General features: G+C 56.9%; 2 protein-coding genes across 3 annotated transcripts; both read right to left on the bottom strand.

The window, feature by feature from the left end:
* Positions 1–606: 606 nt before the first annotated feature.
* GDI1 (GDP dissociation inhibitor 1) lies at positions 607–6,709 on the bottom strand. 2 transcript variants are annotated; one of them, XM_036415701.1, is made up of 11 exons: positions 6,554–6,709; positions 5,144–5,251; positions 4,900–4,999; positions 4,621–4,755; positions 3,778–3,976; positions 3,380–3,511; positions 2,879–2,978; positions 2,292–2,463; positions 1,879–2,023; positions 1,707–1,761; positions 607–1,617 (listed from the first exon to the last, which is right to left on the bottom strand). In XM_036415701.1, the coding sequence occupies exons 1-11, from the start codon at positions 6,596–6,598 to the stop codon at positions 1,465–1,467; spliced, it is 1,344 nt and encodes a 447-aa protein (XP_036271594.1). In that variant the 5' UTR covers positions 6,599–6,709; the 3' UTR covers positions 607–1,464. The 2 variants fall into 2 exon arrangements, with proteins under 2 accessions (XP_036271594.1, XP_036271595.1); XM_036415702.1 differs by lacking the exon at positions 4,900–4,999.
* A 598-nt stretch (positions 6,710–7,307) lies between these two features.
* Positions 7,308–18,856, bottom strand: ATP6AP1 (ATPase H+ transporting accessory protein 1). The gene is made up of 10 exons (XM_036415700.2): positions 18,641–18,856; positions 18,269–18,395; positions 13,537–13,611; positions 12,412–12,605; positions 11,750–11,790; positions 10,685–10,770; positions 10,028–10,275; positions 9,374–9,421; positions 9,056–9,287; positions 7,308–8,140 (listed from the first exon to the last, which is right to left on the bottom strand). Exons 1-10 carry the CDS (start codon positions 18,787–18,789, stop codon positions 7,931–7,933), a joined length of 1,410 nt encoding a protein of 469 aa, XP_036271593.1. The 5' UTR covers positions 18,790–18,856; the 3' UTR covers positions 7,308–7,930.
* Positions 18,857–19,956: the final 1,100 nt, after the last annotated feature.

The raw sequence follows: 19,956 nt of genomic DNA, 5'->3' as shown, positions 1-19,956 counted from the left end.
CCCCCGCGCACACTCCCTAGGTTCCCAGTCGGTTCCCAGTCGGTTCCCAGTCGGTTCCCAGTCCGTTCCTCGACGTGAACCCCAGGCCCAAGGCTGGGTTTCCCGGTCCTACTTCCTCCTGTTTATCCCAAGGCTCAGCACCACCCCCAGCCCTCTGAGAACCCCACTTCTCTGATGATCTGGCCCAAGGCGACTCCCCCTTGCTGCCCAGGCAACCCATTTCCCCTGCTTCCACCTGTTCGACAGGCACCCAAGACTGGACCCCAATCCCCCATTTCCCTAGACCTGGGTCCCGTCTGCCTCCTCTTTCTTGACTGGGAGGCAAGGACCCTGCTCCTCTGCTTCAACCCTGCCTCAGGCCAGACCCCTTCCCAGGTCCTTTCACATTGACCCCCAGGTTTCTGTGACCCGTTTCCTCTGCGCAGGTGCCATCCGTCCAGGAGCTGTTTCATTCCCTGATGAAGACAGCGACCTGTTTGTAGCCATCTGGAGCCACCCTCAGCCAGAGTCCCAAACTCACGGGGACCGCATGCCACCCAGGAAAGCCGAGGCCCTACCCGGTGCCCAAGTGCCCAGTTTGGGGGAAATGACGCTGAAGACCTGGGCTCAGGTTTCCACACAGTTTTATTGGGAGGTTTTGTTTCCTGTGAAATACACTAGAGGTTGGGGAAGGGCACACATTCACTTTGAAAGATAGGGGTTTCCCACCACTAAGGGAAAGGGTGGGGGCAGGGCACACTGGGGGTCTAGATCCGTTTTCCCACCTCCTTCTGCTTTGCTCACATTTCTCTCGGGAACAAAGGACACAAATACAAAGACACAAACAAAAACAGCACGTCACCCTCCAACGGGGCCACGCCCAAGCCCTTCCCCATCCCAGGCCGCCCAGGGAGCCGGGGCTGCTCCACAGCCCGAGGCCGCCCCAGGACTGCAAGGCGGGGCCAGAACTCTCTTCTCAGACAGGGGAGGCGGAAGTTAATAAATTAGAATAAATTAACGGGGAGGGGAAGGGAGGGGAGGGATGAAGCTTTGTGCTGGGAGGGCCCCTTCTCTCCAACACACAAGAGGTGGTGGGGGGAGGCAGGGGGATCTCCAAAGGCCACTACAGTGGGAGTAAGAGCAGTGGGGGCAGAAGTCAGCTTTCCCTCCGTGTTCTTCCCGGACGGAACAGAAGAATTCGGGGTCGGAGGAAGAAACACAGACAAGGAGAGGAACCCTCTTTTCCCAGGATAAGGAAGGGCCAAGAAAGAGGATGCTAGCCACCCCCCCGCCCATCTCCCAAACCATCACTAAGATTAAGGATTTGGTCAGTGAATCAATGAGGTGGGTGACAGGAATGTAGTGGGGGAAGCAGAGGATGCTGGAAACGGGGGGAAGGGGGAGGGGGGTGCCCAGCCATGCCCGTCTCCCGAGCCCTGGAGGAGAACAGGGGAGGGGCATCTGGGGCCGGGGGAGGGTCAGCAATCACTGGTCAGCTTCTCCAAAGACATCGTTCTGTTTGCGCTTCATGTTCTCAAAGTCAAAGGCGGAGCCTGCCATACGCTTGTAGATGTCTTTGATGTCGTTGCAGGTTGTCTCAAAGTGTGTGGTGGCGTCATAGGAGCAGGAACAGAACACCTGAAAACAGCCAGAGCCGGGGCCCAGGGTGAGTTGGGTAGGGGCCCTGGGCAAGCAGCCAGGGGCTGGGGCCAGGACAGGCTGCTCACCTGGCTCTCAGAACCATCGTCGATGGGCTCGTACAAGTCACTGATGGCCACAAACCTGACGGGCAGATGGAGGGGAGGGGACAGGTCTCACCAACAGCCCTGCCCTCCACGGTACCCATCCCCTAGCCCCCCAGCTCCTCGGCTCCGTGTCCTCCCCGCCCCAGCCCCTCACTTCTGGTCAATGGGCTCCAGTAGCTCCAGGGCCGGCTCAACCTCCTTTTCGGGCTCCGAGGTCTCCACCGTGGTGCTGGCGATGGCGATGTACTTGCCCTGAGCAGCCACGTTGTGTGCGTAGGAGATCATGCACACGTAGATGTCTGTCCGCAGGAAACGCTCCATTAACGTGAGCACGCAAAGGGCTCTTGGGGGTTGGCTCACTTTGGGCCCGCCTGACCCTCCCCAGCTCCACACGGCAGGCAGCATCCAAGCTGCCACCTTCACGAAGGGGGAGAGTCCAAGCCCCCTGGTCCCTAGGGCCCCAGGTCATGAGGACTGTGATGCGGGTCTCTATTCTTCCGTGGAGGGATCAGGCAGAGTCACCCCAAAGACAACACCCTGGAGGAAGTCACGTGGAGCTTCGCCCACCTGACTTCCTGTTGACCTGGTTCTGGGGGATGATGATTTGGCAGGAGTTGGCATCGTTGGTGTTCTTGATGGGGTGGCTGAGGATGCAGATGATTCGGATAACCTGGCCAGCCTTCCGCACACGGTCTGGAATGTAGCTGGGGTCACAGATCAGCTGCTTGCATCGGGCCACCTGTGAAAGCACCAAAAGGCCTTGTCCCTACCCGACACTCCCCTCGGTGGTCATGGAGATGGGCCCACGGCTAGGGCTGGCAGCTCCTATGTAGCCACTGCCCCTCCTGTATGTAGCAAACAGCTTCATCCTGCGTCTCAGGGAAGTACGCCCGCGATGCCGAGCTGGGCGACCCCCTTTGCTGACACTGATCAGGAATACTCCCCAGACCACTGGCACGGCACATGGGCCTGGAGAGATACCTCTTGCCAACAGGGATGGCTATGTAGACTCCTGGCGCTCCAGTGCCCAACCCAAGGCCCCCAGAGCTGAGCAGCAGCAGACCCCGCAGAGCCAGGGTCACTGGGAAGAGAACCTCTAAGGAGAAGAACAGATTCCGCCCACGCCATCATGACTGCGCCACAGGGAAGCTTACCTCTCCCTCAGACTTCACACCCACCACCTTGCCATTCTCCATGATGATGTCATCCACAGGTTTGTTCAGCATATATGTCCCCCCATAGATGGCACTCAATCTATGGTGAAGAGAGTCATAGTGAGGACCCACCCAGAATACCCTGTAAACGGCTAGTGTTAAGGGTGGCATGGGGCCATAGCTCCCACGGAAGTGGTCTGAGGAACAAGTCTAAAGGCTCTGAGCAAGCCCTGACTCAAGGTTCCAAGGACCTCGGCCCAGTCCTCCCACCACCTGACGGGCAGGAGCCGAGCAAGCCCCATCTGCAGGGGCCTGCCCCTTCCACTCTGCACTTCAACACATTGCTGCGGCACCCTGGCACCCTGGCACCCAAGGAAGATGCAAAGTAAGTGAAGCCCAAGAGGGCAGAGTACAGGATGCCAGGAAAATGCTCAAGGGCCATTCCCATTCTTAGCCTTAGTCCTGTTCAATACTGCCAACTGAAAGAAGCTGTGGTCTCACCTTGCAAAGCCCTGAGGCAGCTCTCCAAGGCCATAGAGTGGGTATAAATATGGGCTCTTGCCATACCGGGCCAGGGACTCGCTGTACAACTTGATGCGGTTGATGGTCTCGAGACAAGGCTGGTCCAAGTAGCTGGGGGGAAGGGGCACAAGGTCAGAAGAAGAGACTCAATAGAACCCCCAGCTCACCCCCACCCAGGCACCAGGCTAGCATCCCCCGCCCTCATTGGCCTGGGGAAACTTAGGGGTTAAACACGGGGAAGGAATGGAAAAGCCAACAGGTGAGGGTGAGGCTGAGGACGGGAGATGTGCACACTGGACCGAAGGAGCAGTAGGCAGGGGTGGGGAGCAAGGCTCAGGCCAGGTGCGGTGCAGGGCGCCATGACAGCTTCCCCTCACTCATCGGTGCGGTAGAGCGCCAGGGCGTGGCCAGTGAAGTCAATGACGTCCTGGCCCAAGTCAAACTTCCGGTAGACTTCGCGCATGCTGGTGCTCTGGGGGTCGACGCCCTCAAAGGTCTTGGGGTCGTTCTCATCAAAGTTTGCCACAAACACCAGGAACTTGCGGAAGCGCCTTTTCTCAAACATCCCCATCAGATCTGCAGAGATGATGCGAGAAAAGCCTTCACATCACAGAACATAAAGCTCTCCTCCCCGCCAGGCAGGCCAAGGAAGCAGGGTCCGTAGCTCCCGGCTAAGTTATCTTGCTCACTGCCATGTGTCCTTCGAGGAACCCCTCTGCCCTTCTCAGCCTCAGTTTCCCATCTGGAAAGGCTGTGAGGGCCCTCCTGGCTCTGACACTGGAGGATGTTTCGCTGTTCAGGTGCAGCCCCTAACAAAAGCTGAATTCTGCCCAGCCAGTGTGGCTCGGTGTGGCTGAGCATGTACCTGTGAACCAGGAGGTCGTGGTTCGATTCCCGGTCAGGGCTTGATCTCCTGTTCGGGGTGGGGGGTGGCGTGTGCAGGAGGCAGCCAATCCATGATTACGATTCTCTCTCATCATTGCTATTTCTATCTCTCTCCGACATTTTTTTAAAAGGCTAAAGTCTTTCATGGAGTCCGCCCTCCACATCCCCCGTGTACACGGACTTCCCTCCTGGCAATCAGTGTGAGGGTCAGCCCAGGGCGGGAGAGAAAAGACAGAGCAAGGGACTTCTGGAATGTGACCTTGGGTGGTGGACGCCCTGTTCTGGATGGCTGCCCCCACCCCCAAGATCCCCTGGCTCAGGGGACCCGTACTCACTGGAAGCCAAGGCTTCGGTCTCAGTGGACGGCACTTTGTAGATCTTGCCCCCCTTGTAGACGAAGCTGCCTTCCACCACCTTGAAGTCCAAGTAGCGAGTCACTTCTGTGTATAGTAACATCTTTACCAGCTGCCCTGCAGGGTGCGGAAGGAAAGGCAACAGTATCAACATGGCTCCCTCAACAGCTCTAGCTGCCCCTCCTTTGGAGCCTGAGCCCTCTCTGGTTGTCCCAGTCACACACACACACACCCCCGCAATACGTCCTGCGTCTCCCTCACCATTGGCCATGAGGAATTTGGGGATCAGATCAACATTCCAGTCTCGGCCCCGGCCCATCGACTCCGGTGGCCCCTCCAGCAACTGAAAACGCTTATACAGCTGTAAGCAGGGAGGAGAGAAAGAGAGGCACCTCTAAGACCACCCCTCCCGCCCCCGCCCCTCCTGCCCAGAAACCCTAAGGAGCCGCCGCAGCACTCTAAGCAAGAGGGTAGCAAGGGATGGGCCCGGGCTCGGCGGCCTCACCTCCTCCAGGGGTGTGATGGAGGAGCTCTCGCCCCCATAGTAGGGGTTCCGGTCCATATGCAGCACCTTCTTCCCATTCACAGACATGATGCCTGACAGGATGCATTCCTGCACAAGGGATGGCATTGGCTGCACTCCCACCTGCCCCCATTCCCACCAGCAGCCCTTACTGGTTCCCCACCCCAAATGGGAGAGGACGGCAAAGCTAGAAAGACTCCACACCAATGGACAGCTCCTTTCACCATCACCACCACCACCACCATCACCATCACCACCACCACCACCACCACCACCACCACCACCCCCTGCTGGCCGAGTGGCCTAAAATGAGGGGGCAATGGTTTGAGCTGACCACAGTCTCCTTTATAACCTTGCAGGGCAGAGAGAGAAAGAAATAATGGGAGCAGAGCAGGAGAGGGGAGCCAGCAGGCACACGGATGAGCTATTCAGCAACTCCCACACCGAGAGAGGCATCTAGCTACACCAGCTCTCTACCCAGAGCTGCAAGAAAAGACAGGTGAGATACAATGAGCCACAGGGGAGACCCAGCTGGATGGACCCCCGGAAGGGAAGGGAAGGGAAGAAAGGCTTAGCAAGATCCAGGAATCGCAGACCCCACCCTGGGCTGCTGGGTCCTCTGAGTGGCCCCTGACCTGGAGTCTTCCCCCCAGGGCAGCGGCTCCTGCGCCACCACCGAGGGAAATGTCTCTCTGAGGAGCAGCCCAACGGGGTTTGAGGGAAGGGGGGAGATAAACACCCCACCATTCACTGTCACTGTCACTAACCCAAAGACAAAGGCTGCCGACACTAGTCAGCCTGAGGTATCCATGGGAAACTGGAGGGGGGGGGGATAGAAGGAGTAGCGGGAATGTGGCCACTGCCCCCACAACTGCTCTTTCTGGAACATTCCCTGGGTCCCCAGGCCCCCTAAAAAGCCGAGAAGGCAAGATGAGGGTCCACCCTGGCCGAGGGCCCCTGACCAAGGTCCTTATATTTCATCCTCATCAGGATTAGCGCAAGATGAGAGAGGATGCTGAACGGGCCGGTGTCGGGGCGAGGGGCTCAGGGGGGTATAGGGCTGAGTGGGGGGTATAGGGCGGGGGCTCTGGGGAGTATAGGGTCGAGTCGGGGCGTAGGCTGGGATGGGGAGAGCAGAAGGGGCCGGCTGTCGGGGCCCGGCGAGTTTTAGGGGCAGGAAAAACGGGGGCCATTTCTTAGAGACGGAGCCACGGCAGTGGGTAGAGGCGACATCGCGGGGATGGGCACGGGGCTGTTTTTTTCGGGGACCAGAAAGCTAGCCGGGGCGGGCAGCGCCGCTGATGGCAGTGACAGGATGGGTCGGGGGCGGCAGCACTGCGGGGAGGATGGATGGGGCGATGCGGGGCTCGGGGCGCCCGGGGCCGCACTTACGGTGAGGCCGGTGCCCAGCACGATCACATCGTATTCTTCATCCATGGTCGGGCCTGGGTGCCAGCGCCGGGGGCTCCTCCTCCTGCTTCACCACCGCCGCCGCCGCTGCCGCCGCACTGGACCAAAGATGGCGGCGCGACAGCCGGCCCCCCCCGCGATCCCTCCGCCGCGTCAAAGAGTCCGTCCCTCCCTGTGCGCCGCCGCGCACGGCGGGGGGGCCCCCGCCTCCCTGGGTCCCCTCCCGGGAGGGCTGCCGGGGCCCTGGCCTCTGCACCGGTGCGGGCTCCGCGGGCGGCGCCGCTCCCCGAAAGCCCCGGAGGGAGGGGAGCGGGGCGGGGCGGGCGGGGCTGCCGGCGGCGGTGCTGCGACCGGGGATGGGGATCCGTGCGCGGGAGCCGGGGCGCGGCCCCGCCCTGTGGGATGCTCAGCGCGGTCCAGCACACACCCCTGCTGCAGCCCGGGTCCCGGGGGACTGGAGGGCTGCCATTGTCACAGCTGTCATCTCCAGGCTCCGATCGCCCTGGCCCTTCCGAGCAGGTGCACTGCAGCCCCCTCTCTGCACTAGCTCCTCGGGGGTCCAGCTTGCTAAAGACCCTCTGCATCTTCCTCCCGAGCTCCTGCAGCCCTTCCCGCCCCCCCACCCCCCAAAACCCAACCTCATTTGGCTACAGCTACACCTGGGCGCCTCCCCGGAAGCCCTCAGCCAAGCACATCCCGCGTGTCCAGTGCAGAAATGAGCGACAGGAGGCCGAAGCACGGTGACCCATCTTTATTTTATTAGGAAGGAAACCCACCAAGCCTGCCAGAAACCCAGTGAGTGCGCCCAGCCCACCTGCCGGGTCCCTTCCTTCTCAGGCCACAAAGAATAAACCCGTGCGCTGCGTACGGGAAGCACATCACCAAAAACAACACTAGCCAAGCAGGACGGTTAAATGGTACTTTGACCCCACCCCACCCCCCAACTCAGGGAATATCCAGCTCCTGGCTGCTGCAGGGAACCCCACAAAGCACTGGCTACACAAAAGCACTATAAACAGCAAGGGCTGAAGGTGGAGATATGAAAATAAATAAGGAGAGAGGGGGGAAGTAAGAGAGGCTCTGGAATTCATGTCCCCTCCCTTTATAATCACCAATCCTTGGAGATTTGTCTACTATCTACGCAGAATATGTACACCTGTTGGTAGAGATGGGGGGCGGGGGGGGGCAGCCCGAGGGAAGCCCCTCACAGGGTTGAATAGGAGCAAAACAGGCTGAGGGGAGTTGGGGGTTCATGCTACGGTAGGAAGAGAAGGAAGTCCTTCGGTCCAGCATGCCTCGAGGTGAGAAAGTGACAACCTGGACACCATCACACCCATAACCCCCCGCGCGGGCACAGGGTCACACAATCTGGGTCAAAGTGATGGTGGGGCCCTTGTGATCGTCAAAGCGGTCCATGGTCTTGAGGCTGAGGATCATGTGCAGGCCGTAGGTGAAGATGAAGAGCATGAACAAGGAGGTGAGCAGCCCCATCCAGATGGCCGGGGAGAAGAAGCCCGCACAGTCAGTGGCGTAGGAGAACTGCTCGCCTGTCACGTTGAAGGCCTGGATCTGGGGGACAGAAAGGACCGCGTGGCCCCACGGAGAGGGAGGCCCAGTAAGGGCTGAGGTTCCCAAGTCAGTGGGAAGGAGCATCGTGGGGACAGGGCTCTCGACTACATTCCTGAGCCCAAGCCCAAAGGGTATCAACCTGGCGTGGCTCAGTGGTTGAGCATTGACCTATGAACCAGGAGGTCATGGTTCAATTCCCAGTCAAGGCACATGCCCAGGTTGCGGGCTCGATCCCCAGGGATGTGCGGGAGGCAGCCAATCAATGATTCTCTCTCATCATTCTCTCTCATCATTGATGTTTCATCTCTCTTTCTCTCCCTTCCTCTATGAAATCAATAAGAATATATTTTATAGCCTGAACCGGTTTGGCTCAGTGGATGGAGCGTCGGCCTGTGGACTGAAAGGTCCCTGGTTCGATTCTGGTCAAGGGCACGTACCTTGGTTGCAGGCACATCCCCATTAAGGGGTGTGCAGGAGGCAGCTGATCAATGTCTCTCATTGATGTTTCTAAATCTCTCTCTCTCTCTCTGTAAAAACTCAATTAAAAAAAAAATATATATATATATATTAAAAGCATATATTTTATATAAATATTAGAGGCCCAGTGCACGAATTCATGCACAGGTTGGGTCTGGCTGGCCTGCCCCCATCAGAGCTGATTGGGCCAGCTGAGGGGCCGCGAGGTTGGTGGGCTGGCCCTGCCCTCCCCCCTCCCCCCCGTCAAACTCCCAGTTGAGGGGACAATTTGCATATTAGCCTTTTATTATATAGGAGATATATATTTATTTATTTATTTATTTATTTATTTATTTTTGTTTTGTTTTGTTTTGTTTTGTTTTAAGACTTCAGGCCTCTGCTTCCTCCCCTCTACCCAGACCCTGCTACTTCCAGGCTGGGCTCCTCCCTGCTTCCTACCTGGAAATCCTCAAGCGTCATCTGCCAGAGGAAGGGCTGCGTGTCCGGCACAAGGATGCTGCCCTGGCTGCTAAGGCTGCTGACGTACTGGCAGTGGAAGGAGTAGATGCTGGGCCCTGTGATCTGGGAGACGTTGAAGTAGGCCACAGAGCCGTTGCTGTGGATTTCCAGGCGCTCCATGGTAAACCAGTGCCGGGCCGACACTGGATAGAAGCGATTCACCAGAGTGAACCTGGGGGAGACCACAGGGGCGTCAGGTAGCTGAGGAAGCCAGAGCCACACCAGTCCACCCACACCTCCACCGCCCCTCGGACTCACTTAAACGTCACCGTGGCACCAAAGAGTTGTTCATAGGTCAGCGAAAGCCTGTAGGGCCAGAGTGAGAGGCAAGTCAGGCCCTGAAAAGGCCTTGAGCATCTTAGACCACGTTGCTCAAGTCTGCTCCTACGGAAGCTGCCTGGGTCCTTGCAGCCACCTGAAGAGGCAATGCCCCCATTTGACAGATGGGAAAACTGAGGCCCTGTCATATTCTAGGTCAGGAACCAGCATGCGGGTCCCCCACCTCCAGCTGAGGGCTCCTTCCTCTGGCTCCCCTGAACCCACTGCCCCTCCTCCTTTAAGACCCTCCCCTTGGGGTTGTTGAGGTGCCCAGGTTGGGTTTTGGGAGTGAGGGTGATCTCTCTCACTGCACAGGGAAGGAATGGGGACCCCAGAACTTGCTCGGGCATGGTATGCACCATAGTGCAGTCGCCTTGAGGCCGCTCAAGGGGGAGGTGTCAGGTTCCTAGCTGACTGGGGAGTAGTAACAGCCAAGGTCCCAGTCAAGGACTAGAAGGCATGGGGGAGCAGAACTCTGGGCAACCCCCACTTCAAGGGCCCTCCAATAGCAACCCCCCCCCCCAAGCAGTCCCATGGTGAACACACACCACTGGCACATATACCCACCCCAAGTGACGCATCCTTTGCCCTCACCTGGCGATGGAGTCATTCCAGAAGGAGCCGGTCATATTCAGAGATGGGGCGTCAAAGGTCCTGCCGGTCAGGTCTTCCCAGCTGTCCCTATAAGCCACTGAGAAGTTCTGGGCCCAGAACAGGATCCGGGGCGCAGTGTCGTTATAGCTCACAGGGGGGTGGACCACAACGGACACGGGCTGTTTGGGCGTCGTTTGCAGCAGCTGCCGGCCTAGCCCCCCGGCCACCAGGGCTGCATCGCGGGCCACCTGCAGAGACAGCCCACAAGCCTTCTCTCAGCGGCCCTGGGAGCGGGCCCGGACCAAGTGGCCTGCCCTCGCTGGCCCTCTCCCCCATCTGTGGTCCCACCGGTCGTACTCAGAGGCCTTTCCTCCGGGAAGCTCTCTCTGGCTGGCCCCTAAACCTCGGGGATGGTCCTAGTCCCACCAATTAGGGAACATCTGGACTCAGTTGAGCATTTGCCAGCAGGAAGACTGGCAGGGCGTTCAGAAACCTGCAGCTGGCAGGAATAAGCAGGTTTGTATTCGTCCCCCCTGACATGGGCCCAGGGGAGAAGCTGGCCCCCACTGAGGCCATCGGAGCCACACCCCCCTCCAGGCCCTTGCACCACGTGGCCTCTGCCCGCACCTCCCAGGGCCCCTGCGGCAAGGCACGTACCCTGGAAGGGCGGACCGCTGTGAGCGCCGCTGTGTACGGGACATCTTCCGACTTGAGCATGCTCAGCACCTGCCCGATGACCTCATCTGAGGGGCAACGGGAAGAGCAGAGAACCGGTCACAGGTGGACACCGAGAGCAACGCTTCCCACCGCCTGCCCTTGCACACCCCACATCAGTGCCCTCCTCATGGAGCTCAGGGAGACCCTCTCACCGAGGTGGCGACCCCCAGGGGTCTGCACTGTGATGTCCTCCTGCCCCCAGAAACCAACTGAGACCCCTGATGAGTCAGTCGGCTCCCGTCAGTAGTGTTTGCAGTTTCCATTCAGGGTCCCTGACAGCAGCTGCTGTTCATCCTGCCCACCCCCAGCCTCCCCTGGGCCACCTGCGGCCTCCACTGTCAGCTCCCTGATGCCCAGGCCTAACTAAAGGGAACAAGAAAACACAAAGGTATATGCAACTTCGAACCCACCCAGTGGAAGGTTTCCAGTGACCTTGCCAATGGGAATGACTGTCGGTTATCGCAAAAAGAAGACAAGTGATGCCTGGCCAGTGTGGCTCAGTGGTTGGGCATCGACCTAGGAACCAGGAAGTCAGGGTTCGATTCCCGGTCAGGGCATGTGCCTGGGTTGCAGGCTAGATCTCCAGTGTGGGGCGTACAGGAGGCAGCTGATCAATGATTCGCTCTCATCACTGATGTTTCTGTCTCTCTCTCCCTTCCGCTCTGAAATCAATACAGAAAGATTAAAAAAGAAGAAGACAAGTGTTCGGAACTGATTTTTGAAATGCTGCTGGTCTCTTAAACCCACACTAAAGGATTCAGGCTGCCTCCGTGGAAACTGGCTCCCAGGCTCCTGCAGAGAGGACGCTTACACATCCCCAAATCTCCACGAGGCAGGCCCAGCGGATGAGGCCCGAGGGCCAGCATTTCCCTGATCAGCTGCCAGCTGCTCCAAGAAGCAGGAAGCCATGCTGGGGGGGGGGGGGAGGAGCCAAGGAGCGGAGGACCACTCTGCAGGGAGGGCTGGGGAGGACTGGAGAACGTGCTCCCTCCCTGACCCACTCACCGTTGCCTGTGAGGACTTCCCGTGGTGCCATCAGACCCGAGCTACGGAAAAGACAGAGCGTTAGAGCCCCACAGTCCAAATAGCTCCCCCAGTGTGTCCTCCCCAGTGTGTCCCCCAGCATCCTCCCCCATGAGCCCCATGAGCCTAGCACTCCGCCTCCCCCTCCATATCTTTTGTGTGTTTTTTAATATATATACTTTTATTGATTTCAGAGAGGAAGGAAGAGGGAGAGAGAGAAACATCAATGATGAGAGAGGATCATTGAACAGCTGCCTACAGTACATCCCCACACTGGGGACGGAGCCCGCAACCTGGGCGTGTGCCCTGACCAGGAATGGAACTGTGACCTCCTGGTTCAGAGGTCGACGCTCCACCACTGAGCCACACCAGCTGGGATCCCTCTACATTTTTGCTCACCTCAAGGCCCTGCCTGGAATCCCTTGCCCCTCCCTGCAGCCCCCACTTCACGGTCCCTCTGGAGGCCCAGTTCAGTGCAGGGCACTAACTTATGAATCACAGCCCGGCCAGAGGCCCTTCCGGTCTCTTCTGGAGATACAGGGCGCCTTCCGGAAGGGCTTCAGGGTTCTGACCGGAAGGACTGTCATCGTTGACTGGGTTGTGCTAGCAGAGCCCAGAGCCCTGGGCTGGAGGCCGGGCCGTACCTGGCTGTGTAGGGCAAGCGGATGAGCAGCAGGGCCGGGAGGCTGGCATTGAGCTTCAGCTCCCGAAGGGTCGCCAGGTCCACGTGCAAGGGGCTGGCCCCCAGCTTCTCCTGCAGGTACGTGGTCAGAGTGCTCACTGCATACCAGTCAACAGCAGGAAGCACGAGAGAGGACGGGGCCAAGTCCAGGGCATTCTGGGGACAAAGGAGACGTGGAGGATGAGTTAGCAAAAGGGACCTGGCCTGAGCCAGCCCCTCACACTGCGCTGGCAGCCCTCCCCTGCAAGCCGTACCCACACCCACAGGATTGAGTCTCATTCAGGGTCAGAAGGAAAATGCCCCGCACCCCTGGCCCCTGACACTTACGCCTTTCTACCCCCAAAGCCAGCAGCTCTGGTTCCTAAGGAAACAGGTTGTGTGTGTGCTTTTGTATTTTGTTTTTTGCTTACCCCTCACCCGAGAATATTTTTCCATTGACTTTTAGAGAGTGGAAAGGATTGGGAGAGACAGAGAGAAACATCAATGGGAGAGATACACATAGATTGGTTGCCTCCCGCATGGGTCAGGGATTGAACCTGCAACCAAGTTACGTGCCCTTGACTAGAATCGAACCCAGGACCCTTCAGTCCATGGACGGGTACTTTATCCATTGAGCCAAACCAGTTAGGATTTAAAAAATTTTTTTTACTCTTTTTTTTTAATCCTCACCTGAAGAGTGAGGATATTTTTTTCCATTGATTATTAGAGAGAATGGAAGGGAGAGAGTAGGGATGGAGAGAAAGAGAGATGTAGAAAGAGACACATCAATTGGTTGCTTCCCGCACACACCCTGATGGGGTGGGGATTGAACCTGCAACCAGGTTACATGCTCTTAACTGGGAACCGAACCTGCAACCCTCTGGTGTGCAGGCTGACACTCTAGCCACTGAGCCATGCCAGCCAGGGCTGTTTTTGTTTGTTTTATTTTTAGAGAGAGAGGAATAGAGAGATAGAAACATCAATTAGAGAGGGTCACTGATCAGCTGCCTCGAGCACGCCCCACACTGAGGTTCGGGAAAGTTCTTTAGTGTGCTATGGGGTGGGGGTGGGACAGCCCCCGTGCCCGCAGCTGGGAGAGGACTCTTACCTCCAGGTTAGAAAAGGTGCTGTCCTGCTTGTTTCCAAACACACCACCATATGCCGTGAAGTCCTCAATGCTCAGCTAGTAGGGAAGCAAGGAAGACAGCCTCAGAAGTGGCCAGGGCAGGGGCAGACCCCTTCTCCGTGCATTTGCAGGGCCAGCAAAATCTCACTTAGAGTCAGATTTGGTCTGGTCAGAAAAGCAAGCAAGGGCAAGTTTGGGGTGAGGGATGGGGATAGAAGGTTCTTTGATATATTAGAGGCCCAGTGCACAAAATTCGTGCACTTGGTGGGAGTCGCTCAGTCCAGCCTGGGCCCTCTCAGTCTGGGAGACCTTGGGGGATGTCCGACTGCCAGCTTAGGCCCGCTCCCCACAGCGATCGAAGTGCGAGCGTCTCGCGTGGAAGGGCAGGTCTCACTGATGTCTGGGCCCTGGGCAGCACCTGGGCCCTCAGGCCCCTATGTGCCCTCCTCTGCCTAAGTCACAGTGCTCAAGTCCCCACACAAAGATGCCATGGGCCAGGGCACAGCATGGGCCTCTCACGGAAGCCAAGCAGGCAGTGCACTCTCTCCCAGCTGGCCTCGCAGACCGGTTCCTATGCGAACCCATGGGGATCCCAACAGGCCCCTGTGGTCCCAGTGGCTGCAGCCCAGCTCACCCGGAAGAGGCTGCACAGGTGTAGAGCAGGCTCCTCATGGGTGCCCGGCACCTGGGGCGTGCGAGTCCTGGCATCCACGGAGTGAAAGCCAGCTCAGCGGATACCCTGCATTCTCACCATACCTCCTCTGTCCCTGTTACCCCCCCCACCAACACCAGCCATGTTCTGTGCTGCCCCCTGGTGGTCAGCACACATCACAGTGAGCAGTCCAACTCCCAGTATCCTGGTCCAACTCCTGGTCTAATGACTATCCAAGGGGGCAATTTGCATATTAGGCTTTTATTATATAGGAGATATATATATGTATATTTTTTATTCTCAACTGAGGATATTTTTCCATTGAGGTTTTTTTAAAAATATATTTTATTGATTTCAGAGAAGAAGGGAGAGGAAGAGAGAGATAGAAACACCAATGATGAGAGAATCACTGATCAGCTGCCTCCTGCACACCCCCTACTGGGGATGGAGCCTGCAACCAGGGCATGTGTCCTTGCCAGGAATGGAACTTGGGACCCTTTAGTGGGCAGGCCAATGCTCTATCAACTAGGACGAGTTTTGTGTGTATGTGTTTTTTTGAGTGTGTGTTTTTTTAAATATATTTTATTGATTTTTTACAGAGAGGAAGAGAGAGGGATAGAGAGTTAGAAACATCGATGAGGGAGAATCATCTATTATCTACCCCTTGCATAACCCCTACTGGGGATGTGCCCGCAACCAAGGTACATGCCCTTAGCCGGAATCGAACCTGGGACCTTTCAGTCCGCAGACCGACGCTCTATCCATTGAGCCAAACCGGTTTCGGCAAGTTTTGTATGTTTTTTTAAAGAGAGTGAAAGAGAGAGGAAAAGACAGAGAGAAACATCGATGTGTGAGAAACATATCAATTGGTTGCCTCCTATGTTCACCCGGACCTAGACCTGGCCCGGGGAGTAGCCTGCAACCATACTACGTGCCCTTGACCAAAATCGAACATGGGACCCTTCAGTCCACAGGCTGACACTCTATCCACCGAGCCCATCCGGTTATAGGGCTCTAGAAGAAGTTTAAGTTTTAAAAATATGGCTCTCAAAAGAAATTTCAGCTGAGACCGGTTTGACTCAGTGGATAGAGCGTCGGCCTGCGGACTGAAGGGTCCTGGGTTCGATTCCGGTCAAGGGCATGTACCTTGGTTGCGGGCACATCCCCAGAAGGGGGTGTGCAAGAGGCAGCTGGTCGATGATTCTCTCTCATTGATGTTTCTAACTCTATCCCTCTCTCTTCCTCTCTGTAAAAAATTAATAAAATATATATTTTAAAAAAAGAAATTTCAATCGTACTGTTGATATTTGGCTCTGTTACTAATGAGTTTGCCGACAAGTGGGATAGGGCTCTTTCTTTTCTGTAGCTCCCTCCTGGCAGGGTGAGGGTGAGAAAACATGGAAGGCAGTCATGGGACTGGGAGTGTATGTGTGGGCAGCTGACTTGTGGTAACTTCAGGAGTAAGAGTCAGCTGCCTGCCTTCGACAACAGGAACTGGGTAAGGAAAAGGGAAGCTAGGGGAGGGGTTGTGGCAGTTAGAAGCATTTACTGCATGCCCACCCCCCTCAAGGAAAGTAAAAAAAAAAAAAAGGAGAACCTGCAAACCAGTTGCAACAGCTAGAACCAACAGGACTTTTTTAAAACATATTTTTCATTTCACAGAGGAAGGGAGAGGGAGAAAGAGAGAAACATCAATGATGAGAATCATCGATCGGCTGCCTCCTGCACACCCCCGCATTGGGAATCGAGCCCACAACCTGGGCAAGTGCCCTGACCAGCAATCGAACCATGACCTCTTGGCTCGTAGGTGGATGCTCACCCATTGAGCCATACTGGCTGGGCATGGATGGCACCTTTGTAAAGGAGTCTGAGAAGTCCCCCTCCTCTCCTGGTTTTGGTGGAAGGGGAAGGGGAGAAACAGGTGAAGATCTCAAACATGCTGGAGAAAGCACTGAAAGTCTTCTGAGGCCTCCAGACCACAGTAACTGGAAGCACACCCCTTTCCTCTCCAACCTAGAGATGCCCTTCAACTCCTTCCCCTCCACCCCACCGCCCGCCCAGCTTTCTCCGGCTTTTCCCCATCAGGGCCGGAGGCGATCTTAATCAGCTTCTGTTTAGTATACACACTTGGCCAGCTTCCTCTCCCTTCTGGGCAGGAATCCTGACCTTTGTTTGGACACCTGGGCTCTCCTTCGCAAAGCCCAGAAACCACCACTCTCTCTTCCTCCTCGCGGCACCTCCTGCTTTGAAGTCACCCGAGGCTTCATTTAGAATAAGGTGATCGGGCGTCCCGCTTTTGGCGGGACAGTCCCGATTTTTGGAAAGAATCTTTGTTTAAAAATCGGGACTGTCCTGCCAAAAGCGGGACGTCTGGTCACCTTCGTTTAGAACTGCAACTAACCTTTTTCCTCCTCATCTCCTGGCTGCCTGCCTAACCATCCTCTCGCCCTTAATCTCACTCACTACTGTCTACTCCAGCGACAGCAGCTCTTCCGTCTTGCCCAGGGCCTTAGCACATGCTGTACCTTCTTCCAGAAACATCCTCCACGGGATAGCTCCCTGGCTCAGTAGGGACCTCCATTCAGGTCTCTGCTCAGTGAGCCTTGCCTGGTCAGCTTTCCCTTAAATAGGCTTGCCAGTCCCTCTGGCAATGATTGGCTGCATTTGTGCGCACCACAATAGGGTTAGCCCGTTTCTTTCTTCTCTACACACAATAGCACTGACATGATGGCATATTGTAAGAACTCAGCATTGACTTGTCATGCTCCCATGACTATCAGCTTCCTCAGGGTAGGGGCTAGGGTTATTCTGCTCGTTGCTATGTCCCCAACACTTAATAACTGGCACAGAGTAGAATCAGGGGTCCTCAAACTTTTTAAAGTGGGGGCCAGATCACGGTCCCTCAGAGAGCTGGAGGGCCGGACTATATGAACTACTAATTCCTACTGTAACACCTCGGCTGCGCTCACTGCCCAAAAAAACCTGGCGGGCCGGATCAGACTCCTCTGTGGGCCGCATGTGGCCCGCGGGCTGTAGTTTGAAGACGCCTGGACGATAGTTCATATTTGCTACATGGGTGAATGCCATCAGACAGGGATCCAGCGAGGCGTGTTCCATGGATTTTCTGAATTGCTCCTCACGATTCTTCTGAGGCAGTATCTGAATTTTACCGATGCAGAAACAGGCATTTGCAGACCAAAGGCCAGGTAGTAGAACTAGAATTGAGTTCCAGTCTGACTACATTAGTTACCGCCTCCTGGAAGGGCTACAGGAGCGCATGCCCGCCACAGGCTACCCACAATGATGGAGCAAGACCATGAGAGGAATGAACCATACAAGGAAGGGACAAGCAGAAGCTCAATCGCTTCCCAAACGCCAAACCTACAGTGCCCTCGAGTCTTTTCATGGGCTGAGTGCCTAGTTGGAGGCAGAGAGATCTGGAAGGGAGGGAGCACAAACCCAATTATGAGCACAAACTGGCCTGGGGCAGGAGGGAGAGCGCAGGTAGGGTCTGACAGACTCAGGCTGGAACCAACTGTGGTGTGCACAACCCAGCCAATCACTGCACCTCCGCAAGCCTTAGTTTCCTTGGTAGTAAAACCAAGACAATGACATCAGCTCAGCACAGTGCCCATGAAGCACTCAGTAAGTGGTCATTTTTTTTCTCTCTCTCTATTATGATCATTACCACTAGAATCACAACTCAGCCACCCATTAGCTGTGTGACCTTGAGCCAGTCACTTCCCCTCCTTGGGCATCTGTCTTCTCATCCGCCAACAATCAGCCCCACCATATAGAGCAGGTCAGACAAGTTCATGGTACTCTGTAGACTTCCGGCCTCTGACCACTTTCTCCCCCTAATCAAGCTGGTGCCATTTCTGGGCCCTCACTCTAGTTCCACTGAGCCTTCTCCGACGGGCCTTCCCAAGAGAAGAGCCACACCTCCCTGCAGTTGGGACAAGGTCACTGAAGCTTCCCTTGGGGAAGGGGTCTCCTTATCCTGGGGGGAGGGGCCCGCCTGCCTCCTGATGACTGAGGGACAGAGGGCTGGGACTGGCGCACCTTGTCCTGCAGGAACAGCAGCACGTTGCGGGGGCCCAGCTCCAGGGCGGGGTCTAAGTAAGTCGAGAGCTGCATGTCGCTGGTGATGTGGCCCTCATGGGTGTCGGCCGCAGGAACCCACAAGTCCCTGTGGACAGAAAAGGTGCTGTCAAGTGGGGACGCAAGGCTTACGATCCGAAACCCACGGGCTCCCAGTTTGATGTGTGGGTCCCGGAGGTTCCGATCCGGCCGATTCGCCGTAGGCCGCCAAGCAAGGGACAGTCCCCTCTAGGCCTCGCAGCTTCTCGCCGAGAACAGCCCAGGAGCAGAGCGAGGGCACCCCAACCGCCACCGGGCGCCGCACAGCCCGCCCCAACCCACCGCCGCGCTCACCGATCGCTTGACCACAGCACCAGCGGCACCTGCTGCTCCGCCACCGCCGCCGCCGCCGCCGCCAGCAGCACCGGCAGCCACTTCATTTGACAAAACGCTGGGGCCCTGAGCGTCCCCGCCTGCCCCGGAGCCGCCGCTGTCGCCGCCATCACAGCTTCAGTCACCACGGCCTCGGCCACCGCCGCCGCCGCCGCAGATCAGGTGATCGTCGCCCCCGCCCGGGCTCCGCCCCCGCGCGCCCATTGGCCAGGACGCAGGCCAGGGGCCAGGGCTTCAGAAGATTGAAGGAAGCGCATGCCACTCACAGCCGCTCCTGTGCGCTGATTGGCCAATCGCTTCTCCGGCGCGCACGCTCCTTGCGGGGCTGGGACAGCCTGGAGGAGCTCTGTCAGTTTCACTGCCACCCAGTAGGTACAGCTGGCACTGACAGGATAGGACAGGCTGGGCGAGGCGGGCTCCGCTCCACAGGTCCCCACGCCCAAGGCTTGGCCCAGGTTTCATCTTCTGCTTCAAATTGCAAGCGGCAGTGGAGACCAGGGAGAGTGGGGTGCCTGGGGGGCTGGGAGAAGGGGCTGGGGGCGCCGCGCCCCTTCCCCATACTTTGCCCTGTGCATCCCTTCCATCAGGCCGTTCCTGAGTTGTGCAAGAGGGGCGATGCCAGCCATTCAGATGTGCCGGAGAGAAGCCTTGAGATACTTTCTTTGAGGGAAACGCAACAATGTAGCAGAGCTGTTGGAATGATCTGCGCGCACGGGAGTTCCAAAAGTTGCTAAAAAGTGGCAACTGTACTAGTATTAGTACACATTCAAACTTTCCTTCTGCACCGCAAGAGTGATACAAGCTTTGTCTGCAGAGGACAGGGGATAACATTAAAAAGGAAAAGCTCTGCCCTAGCTGGTTTGGCTCAGTGGATAGAGCATCGGCCTGTAGACTGAAAGGTCCCAGGTTTGACTCTAGTCAAGGACACAGGCCTGGGTTTTAGGCTCGACCCCCAGTGCGGGGCATGCAGGAGGCACCCGATCAATGATTCTTTCTCGTCATTGATGTTTCTATCGCTCCCTCTGTGAAATCAATAAAAATATATTAAAAAAAAAAAAAGAAAAAGAAAAAGGAAAGGAAAGGAAAAGCTCTCTTGGCTGCTCACCTGCAGCCGGGAGTACAAGGGTCCCAGACAACTGTAGTCCGCACTGCTTCCCTCGCCATCTCCTCAGCTCTCAGCCCTGGAAGCGCACATGCCGAAGGTCCTGTGGGGCTGGCCACCCAGAGCCACTCCGGCCACTCAAAGACACTCTGGCTCAAACTGTGCACAGGAGTGT

The sequence above is a fragment of the Pipistrellus kuhlii genome, unplaced genomic scaffold (genome assembly GCF_014108245.1).
Source record: "Pipistrellus kuhlii isolate mPipKuh1 unplaced genomic scaffold, mPipKuh1.p scaffold_m20_p_51, whole genome shotgun sequence".
NCBI lineage: Eukaryota > Metazoa > Chordata > Mammalia > Chiroptera > Vespertilionidae > Pipistrellus > Pipistrellus kuhlii.
This window is presented reverse-complemented; position numbering and strand designations above follow the sequence as displayed.

What these genes read in the sequence shown, in the direction of transcription:
- GDI1 (XM_036415701.1), bottom strand. Translation starts at nt 6,598, where the DNA reads ATGGATGAAGAATACGATGTGATCGTGCTGGGCACCGGCCTCACC. An exon ending in TGCTGGGCACCGGCCTCACC is followed by an intron (nt 5,252 to 6,553) that starts GTAAGTGCGGCC and finishes TCCCTTGTGCAG; the next exon opens with GAATGCATCCTGTCAGGCAT. An exon ending in GTGTGAAGTCTGAGGGAGAG is followed by an intron (nt 2,464 to 2,878) that starts GTAAGCTTCCCT and finishes GTGCTTTCACAG; the next exon opens with GTGGCCCGATGCAAGCAGCT.
- ATP6AP1 (XM_036415700.2), bottom strand. Translation starts at nt 18,789, where the DNA reads ATGGCGGCGACAGCGGCGGCTCCGGGGCAGGCGGGGACGCTCAGGGCC. An exon ending in GGAAGTCCTCACAGGCAACG is followed by an intron (nt 10,771 to 11,749) that starts GTGAGTGGGTCA and finishes GTTGCCCCTCAG; the next exon opens with ATGAGGTCATCGGGCAGGTG. An exon ending in TGACGCTTGAGGATTTCCAG is followed by an intron (nt 8,141 to 9,055) that starts GTAGGAAGCAGG and finishes TCTGTCCCCCAG; the next exon opens with ATCCAGGCCTTCAACGTGAC.